Below are 24062 nucleotides of genomic sequence, written 5' to 3' on the forward strand. Positions count from 1 at the left end.
GGGTCTTTTACAAAGAAAAGTAGAGAAAAAGAGATTTCATCCATTATCCATCAAATTAATACCTTCGAAACAGTACACAAAAAATCTCTAGCAACCCAAACGCAAGAATCCCTGAAAAACCTGCAAAACAAATTAAAAGATATCCTAAATGTGCGTTCAACTAACACATATTTAAGAAGCAAGCAGAAATTCTACATGTAGGGCAACAGAGGAAGCAAGCTTACTTCTCACTCCTAAAAACCAAACACAACGAGCATTGATACGAAATATCAAGAATGAACACTCTCAAATGGTTTCAAATACAGACGATATAGCACAGGCGTTCATGCGGTACTATGGGGACCTCTACAACCTGCCCAGATCCCCTCTCAATACTTGACCCCATGACAGCAGAAGACAAAATCCTATCTTTCCTTTCCACCATTGAGCTACCGAAACTTAACTCCTCAGACAAGGACATGTTGCTAGCTCCAATCACAGTGCAAGAAATTTTGGAGACCCTAAAATCATTGCCGAAAGGCAAATCGCCAGGCCCAGACGGTTTCCCGATCATATACTACAAAAAGTTTGCCGAAATTTTAGCTCCTCACCTGTCTAACCTATTTAATGAGCTCCTACAAGGCTCCCCCCTGCCCAAACAAGCGCTAGAAGCTTTTATAACTATCATACCCAAGGAGGGGAAGAATCCTGAGCTGTGCCAGCTACAGACCCATATACTTGCTAAATACAGATGTTAAGATATGGGTAAAATTTTAGCTACCAGAGTAAGCAACCTCATACCCAAGCTGGTCCTCTCTGACCAGACAGGATTCTTCACTCTATTAACTATGCCCTTAAAACAAAACCACCCCTAGTCCTCTTATCAACTGACACCAAAAAGGCGTTTGACCGCATAAACTGGCATTTTATGCAAAAAAACACTTGAAAAATTTGAGTTTCCCAGTAACTTCGTCAAAGCTACGGTATATTCTCTTTATACTCAGTCCCGTCTGCAAAAGTAAAAATCAATGGCATTTTTTCTCAATCCTTTGATATCCGAAACGGCACACGACAGGGCTGCCCCCTTTCACCCACTCTGTTTATTGTGGTAATCGAAACATTAATTCAAGCAATACGACAAAACCCGACATCAAGGGGCTAAAACTTAAATGCACAGAGCAGAAATGTGCAGCTTTTGCCAACAACCTACTTATCCTTATTTCCAATCCCAGAGTAGCAACACATAGTATAGTAGACCTTTTTCACAGATTTAATGAATTATCTGACTTCAAAATTAACTGGGACGAGTCAGAAGCATTGAATATATCCGCCTCAGATGAAGACGTTTCCTTCCTGAAGGGTGCGGCTCCTTTTAAATGGCCTAAAAACTACATTAGGTACTTGGGAGTTACTCTTACCAAAAACCCTACGGATCTCTACAATGAAAACTATGTTAAATTAATTCAAATAATTGAGGGCCAATTAAAGTCTTACGACCATCAATACCTCTCATGGCTAGGAAGAATAAATATAATCAAAACCTATATCTCATCGAAAATACTATATACAATGTACATGGTGCCGATCCCACTCCCCAAAACTTTCTTTACTATTGTCAGGAGAATCATCTCCCAATACGTCTGGAAGTTCAAAAAACCAAGGCTTTCTCACTCTCCCGAAATTATCAGGGGGCTTGAACTTCCCAGACTTAATTTCCTATTATAAAGCTATTCACATCTGTCGATGGTTAAAACTCGCACTAGCCCACCAATCCCTACATAATAAATACCTAGAGTTTCTTCTCCTTGAGAAAGACACATGCCACTACATCTGGCTCGACTTGATACCCCCTACCTATTTGAAACTGGACCCAATCACCCTGACCACTTTAAAAATTAAAAAATAATTAAATACATCCCTATCCATAGCAGAAGAACCTTCCGCGCTAACACCCACTAGTGTTATTCCTTACATCCTTAACCCCAACTATACTGACATTTTTAATCTATGGCATCGGCTGCCGTATCAGGCAATCTCCCAACTAAAGCTGGGAAACCTCTATTAGATATCTGGCCCAAAGATTCCTGTACACACCCTGAGAACTTTATACAAGAAGCTCATGCCCTTGAACGTTTAAAACAATTTAATACCAAATATACTAAAACCAGAAACTGGTCCTGGATTGACTTGCTGACGAAACTCCTTACACCTATTCACGGGCTGCTTTCCAGAATATACAAAAATATCATCTCATCTTCTAGTACATCTAAACCGACCTGCTTACTCTCCTGGGAAAAAGAATTAGGTATTTCATTAACCAACTCAGAAGTATATAAGATCCTGGCCAGTTCAAAAGGTTTTTCCAGATGCAGATTGCTACAAGATGGTATAGGACCAGGGCCGCGATCAGGGCATTACAGCCCTTACACCTGTATGGGGCCCGGTGATTAGGGGGGGCCCGAGCATGCTGGCAGCCCGGTCCACACTCGGGGGGGGGGGGGGCCCCCCTACATTTTGTTCAGGCTTCGCTAGCGCTTCATAACCCAGCCTGCTGGGCCCCCCCTCAGTCTGCCCTCCGATGCACCATGGTCCAGTGCCGCCCTCACGTGATATCACATGCTGCTCTCTCTGCTCCACTTCCTCATTCCGGAGCAGAGCAGCGTGTGGTGTGTATGCGCCACGTGGTGGGATTGGACTGGGAGCAGAAGATGGTGACTGACCGTGGACGGCGAAGTCCTGCAGCACAAGGTGTGTGAGAAGTAAGCAATGCTGGATCGGGTGATCAGGCTCTAGCCTGGGAGCAGCATACAGCAGCAAGTGGGGTGCTGCAGCCCCCAGCCTTGCATTATGGCGGTGGCTATGGAAGTCGCAGGGAGCAGCAGCTGCAGCGACACCTCCAGCACTGGTGAGGAGAGGATGAGGCGCTTCTTCCAGACCTGTGATGGGGATGGCGACAGCTATATCAGGTATGGTGGGGTGCAACTTTCCCACATACTCCTGAATAGTTGGCTGCAGGGGCACTTATCCCCCTGTGAGTGCAGGAGGCTGAGAGCCCTTGTGCCCACTGCTGATACCACCCTTCGGACCCTGGGGGCACAGGGGCTCCACTCATTCTGCCCTGGTACAACGCATGTCTCTCTTGTGCCCCTGTGCTGCCCACCTTTCCTGGGTACAGCAGGGGGAATCTGCTGGCAGGTTCAGTCGTCAGGTTGTTGCTCCCATTGCCCTGAGAAGTGGAGTTATTTCTAGCAATTCCTGACATTTGTGCCCATATACTTAGAACAGTTTATGAAGGGCAGCGCTGGCACATGAGAAATCCCGGGATGTGACATTCGGGCTCAGTCTTACAGAATCTGAAGAAAAAAAAAATTCTATGGTTGACCCTGTGCTCGATGTGGGGTCTGCGTGTGGAATACCCCATCCCAATGTGTACGGCCACCCACTGCGGTGTCCAGGAAGATTGTTCACTAGGTGACATGTCACAGGTTGAAAAAAATCGACTGGAATGACCAACAGCGCAGATTACCCACTGGAGATTATAGGGGCAACTTGTGGGTAGTTCTTATGGAAATCTGCTCTGTGGAGACGAACTCTAAGGTTGGTTCATACTGAGGTGTTTTTTGCAGTAGAAAATCTTTAAAAAAAAAAAAAACAGTTTTAGTTTGTGTTGTAAAACACTGCCAAGAACTCTGTGTGAACATGTCCTACAAGAGGAAAAGCAATCTGTTTTTCAAGAAGAAAACTCTTCAGGAATCATTACTTTTTGCTTGGGTTTTGTAAACCTGAAACCTCCTTTATATTAGTAGTTTCTGGACTTGACCTGAGCTCTTTTTTCAACACTTTATTCTTGCTGGAGTTTTTTCTTTGGGGGCGGAGCGTCTTACTGACATTCCGTGGACTTTAAAAAAATCTTTATAACGAATAAGAAAACAGTAGCGGTTTGTTTGGTTTTTTTTTTAAACCAAAGCACTGACAGACGCTTGAAAAGATCTTGACGTCCTTTTAGCTTTCCCATTATCTTATCCCCAAATAACATTAATCTGCAGATAAGGCGTTAATATAATTCTAGCTGCCCAGTCACTGTTCTGAATGCCTGGCTACTGCGAGGAAATGAACTTTATTCTCCCAGAAGCTGCTGGATTTCAGTCCTAGAGGGCCGCCTCTATCAGTGCTGAGCCGGCTGTTATAATCAGTGGCGTGGTCACAGCTGTCACTCAGTAATAGTACGTCCAAAGTGCTGTGTTCTATATTACAAGCACAGTGGATGGGATTTATAGACATCCCATGCTGACTGTGCTTCTATTTACCGCTGCCTAAACTCCCCCGTGGCACGGGTTTACGAGCCCCAGCATGCTGATTATCTGCAGCGGAGATGCTAGTCTGTGCTGTGTAGTCTCACTCATAGCCATTCATTTGATGCTGTAAATCCGCGTGGTTCACTGAACACATGCGGATTTACCTGCATGATTAGAACACAGCATTTTGGATGCAGCGAAAATACTCTGCGTACAAAACGCTGCTATATCCTGATCATGGGCCCATAGCCTAACCTGTGGATTAACCCCATATCTACCGACTAATAGCTTTTGGGGACATGACAGGTTCCCTCTATTGAGTGTTTTCTTAGGGTAAACCATCCGAAGAATGGACAGATCTCTTATGTTAAAGGCATGGTATTTTTGAAAGCATTTAAAAGATGTTCAGAAGCCTGAAGTCATTATCCCCAACATATTCATAGGACCAATGTTTTGATTGTGTTATAAGGGTTTTTTTTTTTTTCTGCCATATTTGAGTGGATCCCTGAAAGAGAGGTTGGACAAAGACGACATTTGTAGATACCTGAAAGGTTCTTTAGCCCCTTAGTGACCGAGCCAATTTTTACAATTCTGACCACTGTCAGTTTGTGAGATAATAACTGTTAGGCCGGGGTCACACTTGCGAGTGCAATGCGAGAAACTTGCGCCTCAATACCCAGCACTGCCGCCGACACTCGGGACCGGAGTGTGCAGCTGCATGTATTTCTATGCAGCTGAACGCTCCGGTCTGAACCGCTGGCGGCAGCAGTGCCGGGTATTGATGCAATTGACTCGCATTGCAGTTACAAGTGTGACCCTGGCCTTAATGTGGGATTGGTGGAAAGTGTACTTTTTCCAAGAGATAGGGGTGGGGTTGTGGACAGTTTGAGGGGTGGAGTCTTGAGGGGGCCCCAAAAATGTTTCCAGTATGGGGCCCCGAAATTCCTAGTGGCAGCCCTGTATAGGACGCCTGAATTTCTGCACCATCTTGCTGGAGGTGTGGTTTGGTAGTAGACATTGTCACATATCTATTGGACCTGCCCTCTTACAAAAGAATTTTGGTCAGAGGTCAACAGAATGCTGATGGATCTAAAATTGATAGCTAGAAATCTCTCCCCTAAGGAAGTACTGCTCTTCTGCCCAACACCTGACTGTAGACTACAAAAACATGGACCTTTAGCTCTCTTATTGAGTGCAGCCAAACATTTAATCTCATCCCACTGGAGTAGCCAATCTCCACCACTCCTTGCCGAATTAATTGAAAACGTTAAACTAATATACAGCATGGAGGAACTTTCCGCTTGGGAGTCCCACTCACACCCCTTTTTTTTAAAAGCTTGGTCCACACGGAGACTAAAATATGCTCACATAGCCTCCTAAATGTTCCCTGATCTCCTTCCCCAAATAAGCTGGTCCATTGGACTGTCGGCCGTTCTTATTCAAGAACCTCCTCCCACTAATTGATTCTTACTTTATAGCCAACTTTGCCTCCCTTACTGGATCGCGCTCTAATTAAAGCTTCTAAAAAATTCACTTCTATAAACTGTTCCACAGATGACACATTCTTTTCTTAACTTCTCCTTAAATCTGCACCAACGCAATGTTTTACTGTTATGTATTTCTGTTGTTTTCGTTGTACCATCAGGGTCAACACGGTTAGTTGAACCTTCAAATCCTTGCAACTTATGGCTTGTTTTGTATCTGAAAGTAATAGCTGTATAGCTGTATTGTTGCCTTACTTTTCTTCAATAAAAAAATATATTACAAAAAAAAATCAACCCTTATTACCTGTAAATAGATTTGTTTCAAAATTCTCCAGATACTTCTGCTTTGACTGGCATAAAATGAGCCAGTCTTGAGGGGAATATGTCAGCAGGTTTTTGCTATGTAATCTAACAGCAGCTTGAGATGAGGACAAAGACTCTGAGATGTATCACTTTTTTTTTACTGGGGGCAGCAGTGGTGATATAATTATGTGGTGCCCCCAGGAGTATGGTCGCCACAATGGCATTGCCTTCCTCCAGGGAGGGTGATGTCATGCTTGGAAGCAATGTAGGGTCTCTCTAACAGTTAACAATGTCATGCAACACAATTCCCACTCCAGGCCAGCAGAGCGAGCTCTGAACCCAGAACTGAGGGGAGGAGCTGTCTCTGGGGGCCAGGAAGGAGTGAGTCAGTTAGTGTGAGGAGGGCATGACATGTCAATTCTTTCCGCAGATTCCGCTGCGGTTTGCCATCTCCTCCATTGTGGAGATGAAAAACCACAGGGCAGAACCGCAGGCCAATCCGCAGGTAAAACCGCAGGTCTTTTGACCTGCAGATTTACCTGCGGATTTTACAAAATCAACGCAGCCAAATCCGCACCCCAATCCGCAGCGTGTGCACGTACCCTAAGGCTATGTGCACACGTTACGGAGTTATCGCGGGAATTCTGGAATTCCATTCCGCGGTTAAAACAGTATTTTAATTTCCCGCAATTTTCCCGTGGAAAAACTAGTGATTTGCAAGCGTAATTATCTTGCAGAATGCTAGTGTTTTCCCAGCGATGTGTGCAGGGGAACCTTAGGAAACCAGGGTTGGTATGATCTCTATCTCTATTGCTATTTAGCGTTTACTAAAAAGGGTCACTGTAAGAAGTCATTGGTGAAGTGTGGGAAACCTCAAAGGCACTTAGCACTTTATATGACTATATGCACAGACTCGCACTGGATAATGGATTTCGTTATGGCTGTTTTTATATGAATTATAGGATTTGCAAGATTCATATATGCACTAAGCACTTTTGTATATTGCATATGCACAGCCTGTGAACATATAAATGAATTTGGTATGGTTGCCCATTCATGAATTATAGAGATCTACTATACACTAAGCACTTTACATATTATTGCACAAATAGTATGAAATTATATATGAATTATATGACACTATTGTTTATAAAAATGCACAAATTGTATATTAAATTTTCACATTTTGATGAATTTATGGTGCACTTTTTTATATTTTTTACATTCTTTATATATTTTTCATTTCAATTTTGGTGTCTCCTTCGCAGCTTTTTGATTTCTTGAGGTACTGTACCCCTGCACACATGCATATCATGTGTGTTTCTTAATGCTTAAATTTATTACATTTGTGGTAAAATTGAAATAAAAATTCTTGTTCACTGAATAGTTTTTGTCATGAAATAAATATATTATATGGAATATTTGTTGGTGGTGTTTCATTAGCAGTCGATATTCATGAATATCTGTTATGGGTATTTAGTTTTTGTTGGATATTCAATATCTTGGTGATTATTTTGAAGCAATATTGGAATGTCTTTTTCATATAGGTGTCTAACATGCAGAAAGTAAGCAGAACAATGTATTCGTATGTGGGCAGAATCGACGCGATTCCGCAAAATTAATGAGCATGCTGCGTATTTTTCCGCAATGTGATTCCGCCGCTGGAAAATCCGCAGCATTGCGAAATCCCATAGGATTGCATGGGATGCTGTTTTTTTTGCGTTTTCGCGGCAAAAACGTGTGTAAAGACCGCCGCGAAAAAAACGCAACGTGTGAATGCAGCCTAAAGAGGATAAACATGTAAATGAATAGGGCGTCTTTCAAGCGTTCTTTAGGCCATTTTTGTGGCTTTGCTTTTCTCTTTTTTTTTTTTTTTTGAGTAGTTTCACTCCATAAAGCTCCATCTGCATACGGAAGAGAGTATAAGGCCAGGGTCACACTTAACGTATAAAAAATCGGCCCGATTTTGACGGCCGAGAATCGCACAAATGGTCCCTGAACAGTGATCAGTATGTAATCCGTTTGCAATGCGAGGATGCGATTTCCTCGCATCAAAGTATCCATGTGGCATCCGTATGCCGTTATTTTCTTGCACACTTGCAAAATGGACATTTAACTGATCCATGGCCTCCAATATTTCAATCTTCAGTGGTTTACAGCCGTGGTGGTAGCATTAGCACCACTCCCGGTTGTAAACTATTTAACCCCCAGATATGGATTACTGCGTGGGACTTTTCAGCGGACAGATATGGTATATTGTTGTTTTTTTATTTTTTTTGACAGGAGATCGTGGGCTTCGTTTGGATTTAGCAGAACAATAAATATGGCAAAACTGTGTGTTCTTTCATTTCATTAAAATACTTATTCTGCATGTGTGTTTATTTATCCTTTAACAAACTTTAGGATTAGTAATGGATAGATGTCTTATTGATGTTTTGATGTTTATATATATATATATATATATATATATATATATATATGTGTGTCACTGACCTATATACACCTATTCTAGGTGTATATATCTATTCTATCCTATTGTATGCTGTCAGTGTGATTTTACTGTACACCGCACAAGAATTGTGGGTATTTCTCGCAAGTCACACGCATGGTCCGTGTGTAATCCGTTTTTCTCTCGCACCCCTAGACTTGCATTAGCGATCCCGGATGATATACGGTGTAAATCGCAGCATGCTGCAATTTCAATCGCACATATAATACGGACGAGAAAAAAAAAGGATGATGGGAGCTGCCCCATAGATTAACATTGGTCCGAGTGTGATGCGATTTTCTCTAGTGTGACTGCAGCCTTAGTGCTATTATTTTACTGGAGAGAAACATAGGAATTTACAAGGGGTTGTCTGAGTAATGGACAACCCCTTTAAATGTGGATTCTGCTGAGAATTCAATGTTAATTTCACCCCTTCATATCGCAGTATTGAATGTCACATCATTTAGCCACAACCTTTCTGCAATGTAGCATACAGAAATAATTGGTGTAGTCAAACAAATGAATCCATTGTCTCTTCTAGATCCGTGGGACCATGTCTTCTGAGATCAAGAACTCGTTTGGCCTCCTAACGCCAGAAAAACTGCCTAGTAAGTCTGAGACTTTCTGTGTGATCAATACTTGGTGTGTCAGGTCCCAGCTGATATAAACTTTTATTAGTATGGCACCTTCATTGTTTTAAAGTTTCACAAACATGATAATAAATCTAAAAATTAGTCCAAAAGATTTTCTCACCTTCCAATCCAGAGGACAAGGGGCAGCAGCGATCTCCATATTGCTGTTGGGCTCCTGTGGTTTGGATCTTTGTGGGTAGTAGTCTGGATTTAATGAGGATGTTCACTATTAGAAAACCATAGCTGCTTTCTTCTATAAACAGCGCCCCCACCCGCGCACAGGGTTTTTCTGGTATGGCAGCTCGGCTCCCTTGAATGCTGCCATGTTTTGCACATAGCAGCATCTGGGAAGGTGGTCACACCAGCAGACATCAGACTTTCTGTGCTGCAGTGCTAGCAATGTTCTGACGCTGTCAGAGTGTTCACATCTGCGTAAGTATTCCTAAACCTGTAAGGGTACACTTGGCGGCCTGATTTGGTTTTCTTTGCTATTCCTCATGGGTCAACCTTACTTTGAAAACTAATCAGAATGGCTGTAAAATCCTTATATTAAAATGAGCATTTTATGCGTTCAGCTGAATACTGAGAGAGCTCATGAGTCCAATATATAAAGTCTCCACCCCCCCTATGCAGACTGACTGCCAGCTGCAGCTTTCACTGCTTAGTGAAAGATCTCAGCAGGGAGGAGGGACACTGAGGAGCTGTCAATTAGGATAGATGGGACAAAAAGGAATTTAAAACTTAAAAAAAGGATTATGTAGACATTCTGTCACGAATTTTCAAAGTACAAAAGACTCATCAGGCCTAAGAGGTCTATTGAATTATGTAAGAGGTTTGTGTTGTGATATCTGGTGACATATCTGGCTTCATACATGTGTGTTTTGTAGTTTGTGATGGAGGAACAGGCCCGGGTCTCCTGACCTAAAATCAACAGACTCCTAGATGACTCAAGCTATGGAGTTCAAGGCAGGAGACCAGCAGCTGTTCCTTTCTTTACGGGTACTCTAAGACTGTGTTCACAAGTAGCGGTTTTTCCTAAAAAAAAGCTTCCCTTTCATTTTAATGCATTTTGTACTTTTTGTGCATATTGATGCGTTTTTTACCGCAAAAAAACAGCATGTTCATTAATTTCACGGAAAATTCCGCATTTCTAGCTTTTTCCAATGAGACTGGGGGGACACGGAAAAAAACGCATAAAAAACGCGTTTTTAACCAAAAAAAACCATGTTTTCTGGGAAGGAGTCCGGTTTTTAAGCAGAAATTTTCTGCTACGTGTGCACATAGCCTAATAGTGAATCTGGCCTTAAAGGGGATCTTTCAGCAGGTTTTTGCAATGTAATCAGAGATCAGCATGATGTAGGGGCAAAAACCCTGATTCCAGGGATGTGTCAATTGCTTTACAGCAGGCTGCTTTTTCAATAAAATCAGTGTTTCAGCAAGTTTATCATGGCAGGCAGTAGTGTAACTAGAGTCCGATAATGGGTCCCCCAATACATCTCTTATCCTGGGCCCCATCCTGGTATATACATCTCTTATCCTGGTATATACATCGCTTATCCTGGGCCCCATCCTGATATATACATCTCTTATCCTGGGCCCCATCCTGGTATATACATCTCTTATCCTGGTATATACATCGCTTATCCTGGGCCCCATCCTGGTATATACATCGCTTATCCTGGGCCCCATCCTGGTATATACATCTCTTATCCTGGTATATACATCGCTTATCCTGGGCCCCATCCTGGTATATACATCGCTTATCCTGGGCCCCATCCTGGTATATACATCTCTTATCCTGGGCCCCATCCTGGTATATACATCTCTTATCCTGGTATATACATCGCTTATCCTGGGCCCCATCCTGGTATATACATCGCTTATCCTGGGCCCCATCCTGGTATATACATCTCTTATCCTGGGCCCCATCCTGGTATATACATCTCTTATCCTGGTATATACATCGCTTATCCTGGGCCCCATCCTGGTATATACATCGCTTATCCTGGGCCCCATCCTGGTATATACATCTCTTATCCTGGGCCCCATCCCGGTATATACATCTCTTATCCTGGGCCCCATCCTGGTATATACATCGCTTATCCTGGGCCCCATCCTGGTATATACATCTCTTATCCTGGTATATACATCGCTTATCCTGGGCCCCATCCTGGTATATACATCGCTTATCCTGGGCCCCATCCTGGTATATACATCTTTTATCCTGGGCCCCATCCTGATATATACATCGCTTATCCTGGGCCCCATCCTGGTATATACATCTCTTATCCTGGGCCCCATCCTGGTATATACATCGCTTATCCTGGGCCCCATCCTGGTATATACATCGCTTATCCTGGGCCCCATCCTGGTATATACATCGCTTATCCTGGGCCCCATCCTGGTATATACATCGCTTATCCTGGGCCCCATCCTGGTATATACATCGCTTATCCTGGGCCCCATCCTGGTATATACATCGCTTATCCTGGGCCCCATCCTGGTATATACATCGCTTATCCTGGGCCCCATCCTGGTATATACATCGCTTATCCCGGGCCCCATCCTGGTATATACATCGCTAATCCCGGGCCCCATCCTGGTACATACATCGCTTATCCTGGGCCCCATCCTGGTATATACATCGCTTATCCTGGGCCCCATCCTGGTATATACATCGCTTATCCTGGGCCCCATCCTGGTATATACATCGCTTATCCTGGGCCCCATCCTGGTATATACATCGCTTATCCTGGGCCCCATCCTGGTATATACATCGCTTATCCTGGGCCCCATCCTGGTATATACATCGCTTATCCTGGGCCCCATCCTGGTATATACATCGCTTATCCTGGGCCCCATCCTGGAATATACATCGCTTATCCTGGGCCCCATCCTGGTATATACATCGCTTATCCTGGGCCCCATCCTGGTATATACATCGCTTATCCTGGGCCCCATCCTGGTAAATACATCGCTTATCCTGGGCCCCATCCTGGTATATACATCGCTTATCCTGGGCCCCATCCTGGTATATACATCGCTTATCCTGGGCCCCATCCTGGTATATACATCGCTTATCCTGGGCCCCATCCTGGTATATACATCGCTTATCCTGGGCCCCATCCTGGTATATACATCGCTTATCCTGGGCCCCATCCTGGTATATACATCGCTTATCCTGGGCCCCATCCTGGTATATACATCGCTTATCCTGGGCCCCATCCTGGTATATACATCGCTTATCCTGGGCCCCATCCTGGTATATACATCGCTTATCCTGGGCCCCATCCTGGTATATACATCGCTTATCCCGGGCCCCATCCTGGTATATACATCGCTAATCCCGGGCCCCATCCTGGTACATACATCGCTTATCCTGGGCCCCATCCTGGTATATACATCGCTTATCCTGGGCCCCATCCTGGTATATACATCGCTTATCCTGGGCCCCATCCTGGTATATACATCGCTTATCCTGGGCCCCATCCTGGTATATACATCGCTTATCCTGGGCCCCATCCTGGTATATACATCGCTTATCCTGGGCCCCATCCTGGTATATACATCGCTTATCCTGGGCCCCATCCTGGTATATACATCGCTTATCCTGGGCCCCATCCTGGTATATACATCGCTTATCCTGGGCCCCATCCTGGTATATACATCGCTTATCCTGGGCCCCATCCTGGTATATACATCGCTTATCCCGGGCCCCATCCTGGTATATACATCGCTAATCCCGGGCCCCATCCTGGTACATACATCGCTTATCCTGGGCCCCATCCTGGTATATACATCGCTTATCCTGGGCCCCATCCTGGTATATACATCGCTTATCCTGGGCCCCATCCTGGTATATACATCGCTTATCCTGGGCCCCATCCTGGTATATACATCGCTTATCCTGGGCCCCATCCTGGTATATACATCTCTTATCCTGGGCCCCATCCTGGTAAATACATCGCTTATCCTGGGCCCCATCCTGGTATATACATCGCTTATCCTGGGCCCCATCCTGGTATATACATCGCTTATCCTGGGCCCCATCCTGGTATATACATCGCTTATCCTGGGCCCCATCCTGGTATATACATCGCTTATCCTGGGCCCCATCCTGGTATATACATCGCTTATCCTGGGCCCCATCCTGGTATATACATCGCTTATCCTGGGCCCCATCCTGGTATATACATCGCTTATCCTGGGCCCCATCCTGGTATATACATCGCTTATCCTGGGCCCCATCCTGGTATATACATCGCTTATCCCGGGCCCCATCCTGGTATATACATCGCTAATCCCGGGCCCCATCCTGGTACATACATCGCTTATCCTGGGCCCCATCCTGGTATATACATCGCTTATCCTGGGCCCCATCCTGGTATATACATCGCTTATCCTGGGCCCCATCCTGGTATATACATCGCTTATCCTGGGCCCCATCCTGGTATATACATCGCTTATCCTGGGCCCCATCCTGGTATATACATCGCTTATCCTGGGCCCCATCCTGGTACAGTCATATGTAAAAGTTTGGGCACCCCTATTAATGTTTAACCTTTTTTCTTTATAACAATTTTGGTTTTTGCAACAGCTATTTCAGTTTCATATATCTAATAACTGATGGACTCAGTTATAGTTCTGGATTCAAATGAGGTTTATTGTACTAACAGAAAATGTGCAATCTGCATTTAAACAAAATTTGACCGGTGCAAAAGTATGGGCACCCTTATCAGTTTCTTGATTTGAACACTCCTAACTACTTTTTACTGACTTCCAGAAGCACAAAATTGGTTTTGTAACCTCATTGAGCTTTGAACTTCATAGCCAGGTGTATCAAATCATGAGAAAAGGTATTTAAGGTGGCCACTTGCAAGTAGTTCTCCTATTTGATTCTCATATGAAGAGTGGCATCATGGGCTCCTCAAAACAACTCTCAAATGATCTGAAAACAAAGATTATTCAACATAGCTTTTCAGGGGAAGGATACAAAAAGTTGTCTCAGAGATTTAACCTGTCAGTTTCCACTGTGAGGAACATAGTAAGGAAATGGAAGAACACAGGTACAGTTCTTGTTAAGCCCAGAAGTGGCAGGCCAAGAAAAATATCAGAAAGGCAGAGAAGAAGAATGGTGAGAACAGTCAAGGACAATCCACAGACCACCTCCAAAGACCTGCAGCATCTTGCTGCAGATGGTGTCTCTGTGCATCGGTCAACAATACAGCGCATGCATAACGCCTTTTTGTATGACCAAACAACTCAATCTTTGTTTCATCAGTTCACAGGACCTTCTTCCAAAATGTAACTGGCTTGTCCAAATGTGCTTTTGCATACCTCAGGCGACTTGGTTTGTGGCGTGCTTGCAGAAACGGCTTCTTTCGCATCAGTCTCCCATACAGCTTCTCCTTGTGCAAAGTGCGCTGTATTGTTGACCGATGCACAGTGACACCATCTGCAGCAAGATGATGCTGCAGGTCTTTGGAGGTGGTCTGTGGATTGTCCTTGACTGTTCTCACCATTCTTCTTCTCTGCCTTTCTGATATTTTTCTTGGCCTGCCACTTCTGGGCTTAACAAGAACTGTACCTGTGTTCTTCCATTTCCTTACTATGTTCCTCACAGTGGAAACTGACAGGTTAAATCTCTGAGACAACTTTTTGTATCCTGCCCCTGAAAAGCTATGTTGAATAATCTTTGTTTTCAGATCAGTTGAGAGTTGTTTTGAGGAGCCCATGATGCCACTCTTCATAGGAGAATCAAATAGGAGAACTACTTGCAAGTGGCCACTTTAAATACCTTTTCTCATGATTTGATATACCTGGCTATGAAGTTCAAAGCTCAATGAGGTTACAAAACCAATTTAGTGCTTCAGGAAGTCAGTAAAAAGTAATTAGGAGTGTTCAAATCAAGAAAATGATAAGGGTGCCCATACTTTTGCACCGGTCAAATTTTGTTTAAATGCAGATTGCACATTTTCTGTTAGTACAATAAACCTCATTTGAATCCAGAAATATAATTGAGTCCATCAGTTATTAGATATATGAAACTGAAATACCTGTTGCAAAAACCAAAATTGTTATAAAGAAAAAAGGTTAACATTAATAGGGGTGCCCAAACTTTTACATATGACTGTATATACATCGCTTATCCTGGGCCCCATCCTGGTATATACATCGCTTATCCTGGGCCCCATCCTGGTATATACATCGCTTATCCTGGGCCCCATCCTGGTATATACATCTCTTATCCTGGGCCCCATCCTGGTATATACATCTCTTATCCTGGGCCCCATCCTGGTATATACATCTCTTATCCTGGGCCCCATCCTGGTATATACATCACTTATCCTGGGCCCCATCCTGGTATATACATCACTTATCCTGGGCCCCATCCTGGTATATACATCGCTTATCCTGGGCCCCATCCTGGTATATACATCACTTATCCTGGGCCCCATCCTGGTATATACATCGCTTATCCTGGGCCCCATCCTGGTATATACATCGCTTATCCTGGGCCCCATCCTGGTATATACATCTCTTATCCTGGGCCCCATCCTGGTATATACATCACTTATCCTGGGCCCCATCCTGGTATATACATCGCTTATCCTGGGCCCCATCCTGGTATATACATCGCTTATCCTGGGCCCCATCCTGGTATATACATCTCTTATCCTGGGCCCCATCCTGGTATATACATCACTTATCCTGGGCCCCATCCTGGTATAGACATCGCTTATCCTGGGCCCCATCCTGGTAAATACATCGCTTATCCTGGGCCCCATCCTGGTGTGTATATCCCCATCTTGGTATATATGGCCCTTATTCTGGGCCCCTCTTGCCCCATCTTATCTTTAATGCATAGTAAAAGATAAACCATTATACTCACCATTTTCTGAAGCCGGCAGCAATCTTCAGCGTGCAGGCTATGGGAGCGCATGTCGTCACGGCCATGCGTCTGTAGTCACATGCATGCCGACATCAGCTGCTGTCCTCTGGTTGTCATCCGTTGAAGATTGTGCTGGCATTGGCGGGCCCCCACCCACACGGCCTGGTCGCAGTTGCAACCTTTGCAACCGTGGTCGTTAGGCCCCTGACTGCAGGAATAAGTGTCACATGTAGTCCATATAATCTGTGTAACCCTGCCCCCACCAGTGATTGGCTGCTTTTGAACCATGTAAAGTGTACACTGGAAGCAGCCAATCGGTGGTGTGGGCGGGATTATACAGAGCTCCGCATTCAGAGCTCTGCTAGATCTGCAGCAGAGAAAACTAGGATTGTATCAAAACTGTACTAAGCAGTCCGTTGAGTGAGACATCTGCTGGAATCAGTCTCATGCTGACAGATTCCCTTTAAAGGAGTTGTCCAGTCTAATAGTACAAGTGAATTGAGCGATACTAAGCATGTCTAGGCAGACTGTTTGGAGAAGTATGTAAATCGCACACTTACGGTCACATTATGGCTCGCTGTCGTATGCTGTACCAGAGAATCCGGACTGTAGACTTTTATTAGAAGGCCAGACCACTCCTTTACGTTTCATATTGAGCGGGTAAAAGTTCATGCTCCGTGGGGTAGGTTGCATTAAAAAGTTGAGGGGTATTTCCATCTCCAAGATCCTATCCCAATATGTAGTAGGCGCAATAATAATATTAGCAAATAACTCAAATTAGAACTGTGTAATCGTCACTTACCCCAAGTGCAGGGGATTGCAGTAGATTAGGTATCTCTGGTTACAACCACTCATATAGTGAGTTAATTGTTAGTTGTCATTACCATGGATACCTAAGCTACTGCAACGCCCTGTACATGGGGTAAGCAATATAGCTAATCAGAAGAACTATGATTAGAAAAACTCTGGCACATAAAAAAAGGCTTGCAAAATGTATTATTACTCAGTAATTAGAAATCCAAAAAAAATTTGGGATGTAAACATATGAAATTCATCCATATACGATGATAGACTCAGAAATTGAAATACAATCATCGTATATGGATGAATTTCATATGTTTACATCCCAAATTTTTTTGGGATTTCTAATTACTGAGTAATAATACATTTTGCAACCTTTTTTTATGTGCCAGAGTTTTTCTAATTGTCATTACCATATATACTCGAGTATAAGTCGACCCCCCTAATTTTGCCACAAAAAACTGGGAGAACTTATTGACTCGAGTATAAGTCTAGGGTGGGAAATGCTCCATAGATTATTCCCCCATATGGTGTCCCCATAAGAAGCTCCATAGATTATTCCCCCATATGCTGCTCCCATAAGAAGCTCCAGATTATTCCCCCATATGCTGCCCCCCCATAAGAAGCTCCATATATTGTTCCCTCATATGCTGCCCCCACAAGAAGCTCCATATTGTTCCCCCATATGCTGCCCCCATAAGAAGCTCCTTAGATTATTCCCCCATGTGCTGCCCCCATGCCGCTGCTGCTGCATGTAAAAATAAAAAAAATGACATACTCACCTCTCCGTCGCTGGGTGTCAGATACTCACCTGTCCTGCGTCCATGGCTGCTCACCGCTATCTGCCACGTCATCAGTCAGTGACGTTCAGACTGCAGGGGGCGCAGCGCGCACTAACCACGTCACCGCGCCCTCTGCTGTCTGAAGTCACTGACCGATGACAGACAGCAGTAAGCAGCCATGGACGCAGGACAGGTGAGTATCGCTGTACTTACCCGTCCTGACGCTGTCTTGAGCCCCCAGCTTCTCCGCGCTCTCTCTTCCTGCCTTCAGCGGTCACTTGGTGCCGCTCATTAAAACTCATCAATATGCGCATATTCATGAGTTTTAATGAGCGGTACCACATGACCGCTGAAGGCAGGAAGAGAGAGCACGGGGAGAAACTGGGGGGTCAGGACGGGTAAGTATGACCTGACACATCCGCCCTCTCCGACCCCTTTGTATATGACTCGAATATAAGTCGAGAGGGGGACTTTCAGCCCAATTTTTTGGGCTGAAAATCTCGACTTATATTCGAGTATATACGGTATATTTTTTTCCTGAGCACCTAACTTCGCAGTGAGCACCCCTTACCCATTTCATAATCAGAAGAACTATACACCATTTCTAATTGAAGGTATTTACTAATATTATTACACCAACTACAGATTTGCATACTATCTTGGAGATGGGAATACCCCTTTAACCTAACCTTTTTTACTTATGCCCCTGATTTTTGAAGGGTCGGCAATCTTTTTGGACAGACACTCTCTTAAACACCTCAGCTGAGGTCTCCGGTTAGTATTTCTGATATATAATGACCATACGGTGTCTGGTGAAAAATAAATTACTTTCCAGACAGTAGATTTCCAGATCAAGCTTTGTACATATACTGAACTAGCGAGACCTGTTGGAACATGTTCACCCTAAAGCCTGAAGTATTAGGATTCTGGAGCACAATATCCACTTCTCAAAGCTTCATGACTTGTATAGGAAGAAGTAATATTCTCTTTGGCTCATGCAGTTCCTCTGAAGGGGATCTCGGTGGACGTCCAGGTGAAAGGCTTTGTGGCTGATGTGTCTGCAACACTCAAGTACAAGAATGAGGAGGAGAAGGCGGTGGAGGCGGTCTTTGTGTTCCCCATGGATGAAGACTCTGCTGTCTACAGCTTTGAAGCCACAGTGGAGGGGAAGACCATAGTAGCCGACCTCCAGGAGAGGGAACAGGTAATTTTGAATGGTCAATAACAAAACAAAATATTTGTAGGTTCTAGATGCAACGTAAAATGGGATGGAGCTGGAATACCCCTTAAAAGTCCTAGATGCCAATACAAAAATCTACCAAATGCCATGAACAACAGTGGTGTCTTAGGCCTCTTTCACACTTCAGTTTTTTTGCATCAGTTCATATCCGCCAAAAAGTCATTCAAGCGGATCCGTTGTTAACTGATGTGAGAGAGAGAATTTTTTTTGCACCCAGAAAGAATTTCGGGTTAAATGAATGTCTGGAGGATCCGCCACAGAAAAGAACGTTACAAGCTCCGTTTTGAAATCATTGAGGATGGTGACGGACAGCAATTTTTGGCGGATCCTCAAAAAAAACGGATGCAACGGACAGCAATCCGTCACAATCCGCCATTAATGCAAGTCAATAGGGAAAAACCATTTTTCAAAACCTGGCGGATTGTGACTGATTGTAAAAAACGGAAGTGTGAAAGAGGCCTTATGTGGCAGAAAAACGTGCAAATACTACCTCTGCAACCCTTCTAGCTGTGCTCCACCACAAGTGAAGTCCTCCGGCCACCCTTTTGTATAAACCACAGTCTACTGCCCATTGTAGTGAGTTTAGCTGCCCATCTGACCTGAACGGTCTAGTAGGTCCTACTCCCCTCCACTGAGAGGAACATGGATCGGAATAATGGAGTCTTCCCTATATAATTGAATAGGGCTTTTTGTAGGGGACTCTGGAAAAAATTGGTGAACAATCCCAAGCCCAATTTTTTTGTGGCAGCTATAGAAGGTCTTGCAGTTGCTTTTGAGAAATGTCATTTAATGACTTCTAAAAATAAAAATGATGTGATGATGGTTATAAAGGGGAACCTGACAGCTGATACGTGCTGTCGGATCCACATCCAGCATGTATTAAGTACTGGCAGTGTAAGTTCAGCTAGCTCTGTTAAACTCTCAAACACTGTGGTGTCTCGAAAAAAAACCTTAAAAGCTGCCAGGAACCAAGCAGAAAGAATAGTCAGACAGGTGGGACCATGGTGGCATCTCTACGCCTTCTCCCCGTCTCTACCTGTACACGCACGCATGGAGAGTCATTGGCAGGGGGAAGCCGCTGGGGACCCACCTGTCTGACTAATCTCCCATACAGCTCAGGCCCAGTGGCTTTTAAGCTGTCAGGTCCCTTTTACAGTGGCTATGAAAAGTATTAATAACCCTTTCAATTTTTCACTGTTTCATTGCAGCCATTAGGTAAATTAAAAAAAGTTCATGTTTTTTCTCATTAACCCCTTTCTGCCATGAGACGTACTATCCCGTCCATGTGCCCTGGGACTTAATTCCCAGGGACGGGATAGTACGTCTAATGCGATCTGCGGCGCCCACGTGGTGAGCGCCGCTGATCGTGGCCGGGTGTCAGTTAATTATCACAGCTGACACCCGGCACAATGTGTCAGGGGCGGTCACGGATCGCCCCCGACACGTTAACCCCTTGCACACCGCGATCAAACACGATCGCGGTGTACCAGGGGTTAAAGGGAAGCATCGGCAGGGAGGGGGCTCCCTCCGTGCTTCCCTGAACCCCCCACAGCAGCGCAATGTGCAGCGCTGCTGCGGGGGCCTCCTTCCCTACAGGCCCCCGGATCCAAGATGGCAACGGGGGCCTGTAGGGAGCTGACTTCCTCAGTGCCTGCAAAGCGCAGGCAAGGAGGAAGCCTGTGTAGTGCCTGTGACAGATTGCTGATCTGTCACAGTGATTTGTGATGTGACAGATCAGCGATCTGTCACAGGACAGTGATGTCCCCCCTGGGACAACCTAATCAAGTTTAAAAAAAAAGTAAAAATAATTTAAAAAAAAATTGCTAAATAAATTAGAAAAAAAAAAAATATTCCCCAATAAATTCATTTTTTGGAAATAAAAAATGAAAAAAACAATAGAAGTACACATATTTGGTATCGGCACATCCATAACGACCTGCCCTATAAAACTGTCCCATTGGTTAACCCCTTTAGCGAACCCCTTAAAAAATAAAAATAAAAAACGAAGCAAAAAATGATTTATTATCATACCGCCGAACAAAAAGTGCAATAACGCGCGATCAAAAAGACGCATATAAATATCCATGGTACCGCTGAAAACGGCATCTTGTACCGCAAAAAAACGGGCCGCCACACAGCGTCATCAGCGAAAAAATAAAAAAGTTATAGCTCACAGAATAAAGCGATGCAAAAATAATTATTTTTTATATAAAACTGTTTTCATTGCATAAAACTGCCAAAACGTAAAAAAATGACATAAATGAGGTATCGCTGTAACCGTACTGACCCGAAGAATAAAGCCGCTTTATCAATTTTACCGCATGCGGAACGGTGTAAACGCACCCCCCAAAAGAAATTCATGAAACGCTGGTTTTTGTTCATTCTGCGTCCCAAAAATCGGAATAAAAAGCGATCAAAAAATGTCACGTGCCCGAAAATGGTACCAATAAAAACGTCAACTCGTCCCGCGAAAAATAAGACCTCACATGACTCGTTGGGTCAAAATATGGAAAAATTATAGCTCTCAATATGTGGTGATGCAAAAACTATTTTTTACAATAAAAAGCGTCTTTTAGCGTGTGACAGCAGCCAAACATAAAAACCGCCATAAATAGTAAATCAAACCCCCCGTTATCACCCCCTTAGTTAGGGAAAAATAATAACATTAAAAGAAAATGTATTTATTTCCATTTTCCCATTAGGGCTAGGGTTAGGGGTGTGTTGGGGTTAGGGTTGGAATTAGAATTGGGGGCTTCCACTGTTTGGGCACATCAGGTGCTCTCCAAACGCAACATGGCATCGGATCTCAATTCCAGCCAATTCTGCGTTGAAAAAGTCAAATGGTGCTCCTTCCCTTCCAAGCACTGCCATGCGCCCAAACAGTGTTTTACCCCCACATATAGGGTATAAGCCTACTCAGGACAAATTGCAAAACAACTTTTGGGGTCCAATTTCTCCTGTTACCCTTAGGAAAATAAAAAATTAAGGGCAAAAATATCATTTTTGTGGAAAAAAATGATTTTTTTATTTTCACACCCGGGCGTTATAAACTTCTGTGAATCACTTGGGGTTCAGAGTGCTCACCACACATCTAGATAAGTTCCGTGGGGGGTCTAGTTTCCAAAATGGGGTCACTTGTGGGGAGTTTCAATAGTTTAGGTACATCAGGGGCTCGCCAAACGTACATGACACCCACAGACCATTACATCAAAGTCTGCATTCCAAAACGTCACTACTTCCCTTCCGAGCCCCGACGTGTGCCCATACAGTAGTTTTCTCCCACATCTGAGGTATTAGCGTACTCAGGACAAATTGGAAAACAACTTTTGGGGTCCAATTTCTCCTGTTACCCTGTTACCCTTAGGAAAATAAAAAAAATTGGTGACTAAAAGATCATGTTTGTGGAAAAAATACGATTTTTTTATTTTCACGCCCAGGCATTATAAACTTCTGTGAAGCACTGGGGGGTTCAAAGTTCTCACCACACATCTAGATAAGTTGCTTGGGGGGTCTAGTTTCCAAAATGGTGTCATTTGTGGGGGGTTTCCACTGTTTTGGTACATCAGGGGCTTTCCAAACGCGACATGGTGTCCGATCTCAATTCCAGCCAAAAACGTCAAATGGCGCTGCTTCCCTTCCGAGCTCTGCCATGCGCCCAAATAGTGGTTTACCCCCACATGTGGGGTATCAGCGTACTCAGGACAAATTGCACAATAACTTTTAGGGTTCTGTTACCCTTGGGAAAATAAAAATTGGGGGTGAAAAGATCATTTTTGTGGAAAAAATGATTTTTTAATTGTACCGCTGTACGTTATAAACTTCTGTGAAGCCCTTGGGGGTTCAAAGTTCTCACCACATATCTAGATAAGTTTCTTGGGGGGTCTAGTTTCCAAAATGGGGTCAATTGTGGGGGGTTTCCACTGTTTAGGTACATCAGGGGCTCACCAAACGCGACATGGCGTCCGCTCTGAATTCCAGCCAATTTTGCATTGAAAAAGTCAAACGGCGCTCCTTCCCTTCTGAGCTCTGCCATGCGCCGAAACAGTGGTTCCCCCCCACATATCAGGTATCAGCGTACTCAGGACAAATTGCACAATATCTTTTGCAGTCCAATTTCTCCTGTTACCCTTGGTACAATAAAAAAATTGAACCTGAAGTATTTTTTTGTGAAAAAAAGTTAAATGTTCATTTTTTTTAAATATTCAAAAAATTCCTGTGACGCACCTAAAGGGTTAATAAACTTCTTGAATGTGGTTTTGAGCACCTTAAGGGGTGCAGTTTTTAGAATGGTGTCACTTTTGGGTATTTTCTATCATGTAGACCCCACAAAGTGGCTTCAAATGTGATGTGGTCTGTAAAAATAAAATGGTGTTGCAAAAATGAGAAATCGCTGGTCAATTTTTAACCCTTATAACTTCCTAACAAAAAAAATTTTGGTTCCAAAATTGTGCTGATGTAAAGTAAACATGTGGGAAATGTTACTTATCAAGTTTTTTGTGTGCTGTATCTCTGTGATTTAAGGGCATAAAAATTCAAAGTTGGAAAATTGCGAAATTTTCGCCAAATTTTTTTTCACAAATAAACGCAAGTTATTTGAATGAAATTTTACCACTAACATGAAGTACAATATGTCACGAGAAAACAATGTCAAAATCACCGGGATCCATGGAAGCGTTCCAGAGTTATTACCTCATAAAGGGACAGTGGTCAGAATGGTAAAAATTGGCCCGGTCATGAACGTGCAAACCACCCTTGGGGCTTAAGGGGTTAATGTACACTCTGCACCCCATCCTGACTGAAAAAAACAGAAATGTAGAAATTTTTGCAAATTTATTAAAGAAAAACTGAAATAACACATGATCATAAGTATTCAGACCCTTTGCTCAGTATTGAGTAGAAGCACCTTTTTGAGCTAGTACAGCCTTGAGTCGTCTTGGGATTGATGCAACAAGTTTTCTCCTTCGCCTCATTGGGGGACACAGAACCATGGGTGTTATGCTGCTGCCACTAGGAGGACACTAAGCAAATACAAAAAAAGTTAACTCCTCCTCCGCAGTATACACCCTCTGCTGGCTCTGTCCTGAACCAGTTCTTGCTTAGTGTCTGTAGGAGGCACTAGGGTCTGGCTTCAGACCCCATCTTTATTTTATTTTTTTCACTTTTTTC

General features: G+C 43.8%; 1 protein-coding gene across 1 annotated transcript in view; it reads left to right on the forward strand.

Moving 5' to 3' along the window:
- The window catches only part of LOC141056362 (von Willebrand factor A domain-containing protein 5A-like), an 83620-nt gene that overhangs the window by 10738 nt on the left and 48820 nt on the right, over nucleotides 1–24062 (forward strand). Inside the window, 2 exon segments of the mRNA XM_073553119.1 lie at nucleotides 9091–9157; nucleotides 18658–18860. Coding sequence (XP_073409220.1) covers nucleotides 9103–9157; nucleotides 18658–18860 — 258 coding nt within the window. The 5' untranslated portion in view covers nucleotides 9091–9102.

Source organism: Dendrobates tinctorius, unplaced genomic scaffold, assembly GCF_039654945.1.
Source record: "Dendrobates tinctorius isolate UK_male_01 unplaced genomic scaffold, ASM3965494v1 ptg000197l, whole genome shotgun sequence".
Taxonomy (NCBI): domain Eukaryota; kingdom Metazoa; phylum Chordata; class Amphibia; order Anura; family Dendrobatidae; genus Dendrobates; species Dendrobates tinctorius.